At 42.1% G+C, this 9705-nt stretch overlaps 1 protein-coding gene across 1 annotated transcript; it reads left to right on the top strand.

Moving 5' to 3' along the window:
• Window positions 1–8526: 8526 nt before the first annotated feature.
• On the top strand, window positions 8527–9394 carry LOC107278840 (fatty acid amide hydrolase). The gene is made up of 4 exons (XM_066303961.1): window positions 8527–8537; window positions 8675–8916; window positions 9000–9098; window positions 9227–9394. Exons 1-4 carry the CDS (start codon window positions 8527–8529, stop codon window positions 9289–9291), a joined length of 417 nt encoding a protein of 138 aa, XP_066160058.1. The 3' UTR covers window positions 9292–9394.
• The last annotated feature ends 311 nt before the right edge of the window (window positions 9395–9705 follow it).

Below are 9705 nucleotides of genomic sequence, written 5' to 3'. Positions count from 1 at the left end.
GTGTGTGGTCGCTTTCGAGCGAATTTATGTAATAATTGGTTGTAGCACGTTGAGCAAAGGCCGGATTTTATTCCATCATCTAAAAAAGGTTGGCAGTTTTTTGTTAGTAAAAAACAAATATAGGTGTAACTTGTCTATTTTTTGTCTTCATCAATGCTCGGTCAGATGACTAGTACCACAAGATTACATCTCACAGGACACAGGTTGTTAGTTCGATTCCCACTCCCATATGGTCACAGGACACAGTTTGTTGGATTGGATAGCTGACTACGGGTGTTCCAATATATCCAATCCAAGGAAATCCATAAAGAAACCACATTGCAATTACAAAAATATGTACTACATGAAGGCAATATCCATTGGGTAACACAATATAATACGTGAATACGTACGTACAAAGAACCATAGATCGAGCGGGACTAACGAATGTAGCTCACAGTCATATAACATCTGAAGAGGGGGGGCCTAACAGGCGATCGCCTAGCGATCGGATCCGCCCCCCCCTATAGGCACTCCTCCCACTTCTTCCCTTCCTCCTCCCTTTCTTCTCTTCCTATTACAGTACACCATAAAAAAATTTTAAAAAACCAAAAAGTTAGAAAAATTTATGTATAAAAAATTTGAATTCAAATTCAAATTTGAATCGGGTATGTAAATTTTTGACTTATAAATTTTGGATCGATAAACTTTAGGTGTATAAACTTTAGATGTATAGAAATGCTATATTTATAAAATATTTGAATTCAAATTCAAAATTAAATCGGATATAATTCAAATTCAAATTTGAATCGGGTCTATAAACTTTAGATGCATAGAAATACTATATATGAAAAATATTTGAATTCAAATTCAAATTTGAATCGGATATATAAACTTTAGGTGTATAAACTTTAGATATATAGAAATAATATATATATATATATATATATATATATATAATATTTGAATTCAAATTCAAATTTGAATCGGATATATAAACTTTTGACTTATAAACTTTTGGTCTCTAAACTTTAGATGTGTAAACTTGAGGTGCATAAACTTTAGGTACATAAATTTACTAAAATAGGAAAATAATACGGTGACAAAAAAGAAAACCAGGTGGAGAGAAGGAGAGGGAGGAGGGGGGGAATCGATCGCCCTCGCCTAGTAGCATTTCCGATCTGAAGACACATGCACCTACTTAGAGAAAAATAAGGATATAAACATGTCGATCAAATAAGCAATCATAGGGGAGACTATAATTAGTAGTTGGCTCGTCCCTTGTTAAGAACGATATACAAGGATATGTTAAAATAAAAGAAAGCCAAATGACTTAATAAGCACTGTTTTTTTTATTTTTGGTAATTTTATTTCCTGATTTTTCAAGTCTTGACATATGAGGCATCGAGCGTTTTGCTCTGCCGGCCCCAGCCCGATGGCAGGGCCGCAGGGCTACCGGACGACGCTCCCAAATCTCAGTAGAGGCATCAATCAGCTAGGTTTCCCTGATTGGAAGAGGATTGGGAAAAAAAAAAAAGAAAGAGGGCAGCATCCAGGCCTTCAGGGCCATTACACAAGTCAGCCTATACACCTATAGATGGCCATATGGCCCGAGGCCCGATGGCCCAGTGATTTGGGCCGGCCCAGCCCAACAGCAATGCCGTGTGTGGGGTGCTACCTCAGCACGCTGGGCCGGCACGGCCCGGCACGAAGTTTAAGGGTGCAAAACAGACTTATTTTCAACCATATGTAAGGCACGGCACAAAGTATAGGGAGAAAAATAGACATATTATATAGCATGCTCCAAAAAGTAGGAATGTAAAATAGACTTATTTTAGAGAAAATGTACAGCACGGGATACCGTTGTGTAATGGGATAGTTAATAAAATAAATTAGACGCTGCCCAAGTCAAGGTGCTGCGCACAACTGCCCACACTGAGCGTCGAGATTTGTGCCTAGTCAGTCAATCAACCAACTAGGGCCCACAAATCCGTTGACTATTACTAGTACTACACTCTATATATTGTCCTATATAGACGGTGCTAGAGCTTTAGAGCCTAGACCTATCCAGCAAGTTACGTTATGAGTGGTGGCCACGTCTGTGTCTATGACTTTAGGCCACACGTGAACCAGTCTAGTAGTTAGGCTGCTAGAATGATCATATTAGGAACATTTGTTTTTCTAATCCTATTTAAGTTAATCATATGTATTAAGATGAAACACTTAGCTGGTAGAATTTTTATTTACGTGTACAGTGATATCAACTCTAGTATGATACACGAACATCTATATTACCCATACTATATGATATCTTTGGTGTCAGCGATGATAGTACGTGATGATAACTGCTTGGTATCGACAATAATATCTACAGTTATCATCAATGGTACCTGATACATGCTGGTATTAGTTAATAAAGATGCTATATGTGTAGCTAGCAAGTATCGGCAATGGTACCTGATACATACAAGTATCGGTGATGAGGAGCGTATCCTATGCACACAGGTCCTCGCGTGTACACACCGTGTACACCAACTAAAAATTATCACAAAAAATTCTAGGAAAATTTATACATGTACTTTCAATAGTATTACATCTACGTGCAAAGTCGCATCTTCAAATTCATTCTACATAGAGAATAACAAAAAAGATAAAATTCTGACAAAATTGCAACCTTAAAACTGTCAGATTTTTTGTTTTTTTTGTTACGGCTAAAATATAATGAATTTAACGTTAATATTTTAACCCTAGGTGTAATACAATTGAAAGTATGTGTATGATTTTTTCTAGATTTTTTTGTGACATTTTTTAGTTGGTATGCACGTGTGTACACATGAGGGCCTGTGTGCATAGGATATGTTGCCGCGGTGATGATACTTATAAGTACCAGATACTACATAATGATACTTATTGGTACTGACGATGATACATTGAGGTATCAATGATGATACATTAAGGTATCAACGATGATACCTGATACTTGCAGGTATCAATCATGATGCTTAACACACAAGTATCTGTATCGGTGATGATACATGTTGGTACTACCTCCATTCTAAAAAAAGTGCAGCCGTGGTAATTCGTGTCCAATGTTTGACTGTCCGTCTTATTTAAAAAATTTTAATTTTTTTTTAAAAAAATTAGTCACACATAAAATACTATTCATGTTTTATCATCTAATAACAATAAAAATAGTAATCATAAAAAAATTTTTAAATAAGACGAATGATCAAACGTTGGAGATAAATAGTGTAAAACTATATTTATTTTGGGACGGAGGTAGTACTAGTTAATAACGATGCTATATGTAAGTATCACGTATCAGTGATGATATGTGTAGCTAGCAGGTATTGGCAATATACCTGATACGAGTAGGTACCAGTAGCTTTGTTTGGTCAGTGCTATGTTTTTTCTCTCTCAAGTATCCTTTTTCTTCTTTCTTTTTCCTCTTTTTCTAGAAAAAAAATGCATGCACATATGCTGCCTAAGAAGAGAAGCGAGACCACGTTTTTCTTGTCTAGTGCATGTATGTCCACCCACGTAATTACGATCATCAGATTTGTGTAATCTATCCCGTCAGTCAACGGAATTCCATCTGTAGTATCTCTCCTTATTTTAGCTACATATATGTCACAGCCCAAAGAGGAGAGGGAATAGACTTATTTTAAAGAAGACGTGATGGGCCGCCCGTGCCTTCAGGTTGGCTCGGCACGGCCCAACTACTAGTGGGCCGTGCCTGGGCCTAAAGTGCAGCCCGTGGGCCGGCACGGCATGGCCCGAAGTGTCGACTGTGCCATGTTGGCCCGATGGCCTCGGGCCGTGCCTAGCCCGTGCCTGGGTCAGGCCGTGCCGAGCGGGTCTTATGGCCATCTATATATACACCTATTTGGCTCGTGAAGGAAAATGTCGAAAACGTTACCTATCCGAGCGCCCGATGGAAAAAAAATATCGGGCTCCTCCTAACACCTCATTCCACCTATCCCGTGTCCTTCTTTATCTCTCATCTCTCTTACATGCAAATGCTCACAGCGGAGATAGAGAGCTGGCGAGGTGGCGAACGACGGTGGAGGGGTGGCAGCGCCAATGAAGATGGTCGCAAGGAGTAAGAGACCGGTACATTTTTGTGATCTTTTTATGTTTCAGCTAATATATTTCGGATGTTTCTTTGGGTTGCGTTGAAGAATTGCAATGGATACTCCATTTGATGGTGTTTCATATCAACCTTCGATTTTTCTTGCATATTTGTGATGTTTTAGTGGCTTGAAGCTTGATATTTCATCCATGAAAATGAAATGTTTCAATGGTGTTTCAACAAAGTTCACATTTTTTATAGGTGAACTGTCACACCCTGAGAATTCAAATATATAAATTGATGTTTAATTGGAATTTTTAGAATTTATTTTAAAAGCCTAGAAGAGAAGATCTAATTTTAAATAATAAATTCCAATATAAAATGGTGCTAGATAAAATTTCATTAAATACTTTGCTTAATTCTATAATTCCTAGATTTTTCTGAGATTTATTTGAGCTAAGGAAGTATTTTTAATAAATAGAATTGCATTTCATAAATAATTTAAATTGAAAAAGGTTTTAAAAAGTCTTCTTTTGGCTTTGGGCCGAAAGTCGGCCCAAAACCCTTCTCTCTCTCCTCGGCCCAGCCGGCCCAGTCCGCCGCCCGCGCGCGCGCCCTCGCTGTCGCTGACAGGTGGGTCCCGCTTGTCAGGGTCGTCGTCTTCCTCCGGTCGGCCGCCGCCCGAAACCCTAGTTTCGCGCCGCCGCCGTTCCCTTCCAAATTCGATCGATCCTTTCCGTTTCCGGCCGAATTGATAGAGGGGAAATGATCCTCGGGATCTCCTCTACCTTTTCCCTTTTGGAAACATCGGCTAAATCGTTTTGGAAGTTCGTGGAATCGAGTTCGATTCGGATCGGCCTCTTTCCTCCGAAGCCCGACCTTTCCTTCTCGTCGCCGGCAGCCGTAGGCCTTCGCCGCTGCCTCCTAGCCCCTTTAAAAGGCTCCCCGGTGTCTCCTCTACCCGCCGCCACCCTCGCCTTCGCCTCTCGTCGTCGGAATCGCCCTAGCGCCGTGAGACCTCGAGCCGCCGTCGCCGCCGTCGCTCCAGCCGCGCGCCGCCACCGTTCCAGCCGTCGTCGTCGCTCGGGAAGTCCACCGTCGGGATCACCAAGTCGTCGCCGTCCTCGTCCGCCGCTTCGCCGTCACCGAAGATCGCCGGAGCACCGTCGCCGCCGTCGACCCGATCTCCTCCGCCGTTTCCTCCTCGCCGCCGGTGCCGTCCGTTCCTCCTCCGCCGCTCCTTTGGTCACCGGTGAGTTCGCCGCGCCGTCCGCTACCCATTGGTGCTCTCCGTTCGTGCCGAAGTGCCGCCGTTCGCCGGCGAGCGTGCGCCGTCCGAGCCGTCCGAGCCACCGCCGGTGGTGACGTCATCGCCGACGTCATCGTCGCCCTCTCCCGTGAGCCGGTCGTGGACCGATGGATCTCGGCCGTCCGTTTTGGATCAAGTTGATCTCGGCTGTCCGTTCGCGTGAACCATCGCCCGTGCGCCCGGTCCACCGAAACCCTAGTTGCTGACGCAATAAATCCCTTTTTCCTTTTCAAAAATAATTCATTATTGCGTCATAATTCAATTAAAATCTATATAAGTGTTTTAATCCGATTTAATCTTCAAAAATTCATAACTAATTCATCTTAGCTCGGATTTAGTTGGTTCAAGTCTCTAAATTTTTCTAAAATTGAGATCTACATGTTAAAAATATCCACATGTACTGTTCATGCTTGTTTATGTGCTGTTTTGGTGATTTTGCTTCTTTCTGCTTAGATTCCGACGTTTCCGGAGAGTCCGTTTTCACAGGAGAAGAATTTGAAGAGTTCCAAGGCCAGCAAGGCAAGTCACACAGATCCCAAACAACCCTTTGAGCATGTTGATCCTATTTAAAGCTACTGTTTCTATTCAACTATTGCATTTATTTTCGAATGTCATTGGGTGGAATTAACCTGTTGTTTGTTATAGCCCTTTTGTTCTTGATTACTTTATTCCTTGATACCTTGGGTTAATATAACTTGACTAGTTGAGCTTTATATATATTGGTTCAACTAGATATTAGATATAATTGCTTAGCCCTGCTTAGAAACATTAGCTCACTATTGGGATAACTCTTGACTCACTGTTAGTTAATGATGGCTTAATGATAGCTCACGATGGTCAATCGTGATTGGTTAGTTAATTAATGTGCCAACTAAAACCTGATAATGGTGGGTTGTGAGCACATGGTTTTGATGGTCGTGCTCATGACAATTAAGGACCGGTTCACGAGTTTCGGTTGTGAAACATTAACCGTGCTAACCACAAGCCAGCATGGGCAACGGCTTTATCTTTTGTATAGCATGGTTCATTGCGGAGCACCAGACTGAGAAGTGGCGGAGATAAGTCCACGGGGGTCGCTGGGGAGTCCATGCCTTGTTTATAAGGGGGTGATTATGATCCAGGAAAAGTGCACTGCAGTGGATTGTGTTGTGCGAGGGGTATTGTCACAACTCCTTTCCGAGGTACCGTGGTGGTATTGAGGCACATGGTGACATGATGTGGGGTTGTGTCTTGTGGGTACAGTGGTACACCTCTGATCAGAGTAAAACTATTCGAATAGCCGTGCCCGCGGTTATGGGCGGGTCTAACAATGTCTTTCATGATTAGTCTCACCCTTCTCACCATAATAGAAGATGCTATAATTGGTAATAATCTGTTTAGCTCCTGGTTTGGAATGGTATATTCCTGGTTTGGAGATAGAACTGTGCAGCCGGGATGGTTGTTCAGAATGGTTGGGCCTATGCAACAGGGTATGTTGTATAGCGTTGGATTAATATTGTTTAATTAATACTTAACCGTTTTATTAAATTCTCAAATATTTGCTAAATGCTGCTTTTGCAAATGAAACCCTACTATGCCATCCTTTGTTATCCTGTGCACTTGCATATTTGCTGCGTGGCTTGCTGAGTATGTCATATACTCACCTTGCAATCATTCATCAGAGGAAGAGTTCTACAATGATGCTGATGGTGTGGAGGATTAGGTGTAGCCTTGGTCAAGCTGCCTGTGGAGTGGAGCCGTCTGCGCCGTTTATTTTATTTTTCCACTGCTTAGATCTTTATTGATTGAGAGGAACTATCTACCTCTGTAATGATATTTTATTCGCTTATTAATTAGAGTAATAATTGTACTCTATTATCAATTTGTTATTGTGTACCTCGGCTGATTCCTGGACGAGGGTTTACACACATATAAGCGTTTGGAATTTTGGATAGAAATTCCGGGCGTGACATGAACAGAGAGAGTACTCCATATTTAACCCAATTTATGATAATTTTGAAGTACATGATAATTTTTTTTGGAGACTATTTATGCCGCCATATTTTTCATGAAAAAAAGACAATATATATTACACTATAAGTCCCTAAATTACATATATAATTTTAGTGTATTTACGATGTAAGTTTCTAAATTATATATGTAATTTCAATGTATTTACGTAGTAATATAAATAGAAGAATTAACTTATCAACAATGCTACCATGCTCAATTGGTTAGATGCTATCACTACAACCTAGAATAGCATGGATTGATTCCACTCCCAGCCACCGCGGTTTGCACATTTTTTCTGCTATACGCGCTAGCACATATATATCCTATGGCCAAAAAATATACTAATTTTCGTAGAAAAAACTGGCCACATTTATAGCAAATCCAAATTGATAAGTTTAGTTGAATCCAATGCAACGCCACATTTATAGCAAATCCAAATCCATAAATTTAGTTGAATCCAATGCAACGTCACGACTATTATTTTGAGGGGAAACACTGTAGGGGAAGAAGGAATACAAATAATTTACAAAATGTTTATCCACTGAGATAAAGCTTGTCTCTCAGAAACTTTTAATCTAAAGACTAAAAGAGAAAGATCAATCTTAAAGAGAGCTTTCTAGGAAACAAACGAAGGTGGTACATTCTGAAAAATGAGAGCATTTCGTTGATTCCAAATGTTCCATGCAGTATAGAGAATTCTTTCAACAAAATGAGTGGATCTATATGAGATCTTTATCACAACTATTATTAATTGGGTTATCTGGATCCATGCCACTATAAATATGGCAGATTAAAAAAAGCCACTACTATTCGTCATATCGGTTGGATGCTACTGAAATTTTAAAAAATTGGATCATGCCACCCCGTCACGTTTTCTGTCTTTCCCACTCTTTCCATGAAGCCGAGGGCATAAAGGCCGGCCAGTGGCGGAACTGAGGGGGGGCTGGCTGGGGCCATGGCCCCTCCCAATAAAAACAAAATTTTTTATTACCTCCATATATCATAGCAGATTCAGTGAACAAGCAACAAAGGTTCTCACTTTGTGTATATCTTTGGATCCAAGTGATTCATTCAGTTCATTCAACATTGACAAAGTGTGCTCTCTAGCTTCAAAGTTCTATCCTGCTGATTTTTTAGAACAAGAGAGCCAATTTGAGATATCAATTACGTCACTATGAACTTGATGTACCCACCAATCCTAAATTTCAAAATCTAACATCTGTAGCTGATCTTTGTCGTCGACTTTTGCAAACTATTCGCTTTTATGTATTGCCAATGCATGAAAAAAAAGAGAAATTGCTAATTTTTTGAACTGTCAAAAGCCGGCTGGCCCCCTTCGATTTTCTGTCCAGCTCCGCCACTGAGGCCGGCGGCGGAGTTGCCGGCCGGCGTCATCCTCCACTCCTCGCCACCGACCCGCTCCTCACCAGCGGCAACAACCCGCACCACGGCTCCACCAGGAACCCCCACAACCCCGGCCGTGTCTCCGGCGGCTCATCCAGCGGCTCCGCCGCTGCCGTCTGCGCCGGCCTCTGCCCCGTCGCGCTCGGCGTCGACGGCGGAGGTAAATAAACCGTCATACACGCTCGGTCTCGATCTCTTCGATCTTGCGCATGCACTGTGACCGACGCTGCCGCGCTTTTGCAGGGTCTGTGCGTATGCCGGCGGCGCTGTGCGGCGTGGTCGGGTTCAAGCCGACGGCGGGGCGGCTGTCGAACGCCGGAGTTCTGCCGCTGAAACTGGACGGTCGGTCGAGGACGCCGCCGTCGCATCAGTGACACACTGCACCTCTTGATTGATTAATTACTTTCACAAATCCATCTTTACATGTTGCGATTAGCTAGTTGTACATCGTTTTTGGTTTTTGATTTCAGATATTCAGCAATTGTTGATCAGTCTCGGTCTCAGCCCTCACGGCGGCACGGAGTTAGGAAACTAACGGGAAAGGATGGAAAACGCGACGGAGTGGTATGGATCTAATTTATCAAAATTCCAGTGACACCCAGCCTATATCGTGAATAGTAGTGATATTTTTCTAATTTGTCATATTTACAGTGGCATAAATCCAATTAACCCTTATTAATTCGAGTACTTAGTCATACCAGATAAAAGAGGAGTGGATTTCAGTGCCGGCAGATTACCTTCTGTCAGGTATGTGCTGAATGACCACCAGAGCACCTCACGGGACACGAGTTGTGAAGAGCCTGTGGCTGTGGCAGTGGTAGCCGAGAAACCCATGGTAACTTCTTGCGGCAGAAACAGCCTCAAGTCAACGCTTGTGTTGAGTATGAGAGAAGTGCTCGTCTTGAGATCACCAAGCGTGACAGCGAGAACGTTCGATGTATTGATGTAG

Source organism: Oryza sativa, chromosome 9, assembly GCF_034140825.1.
Source record: "Oryza sativa Japonica Group chromosome 9, ASM3414082v1".
In the NCBI taxonomy this organism is placed as follows: Eukaryota; Viridiplantae; Streptophyta; class Magnoliopsida; order Poales; family Poaceae; genus Oryza; species Oryza sativa.
This window is presented reverse-complemented; position numbering and strand designations above follow the sequence as displayed.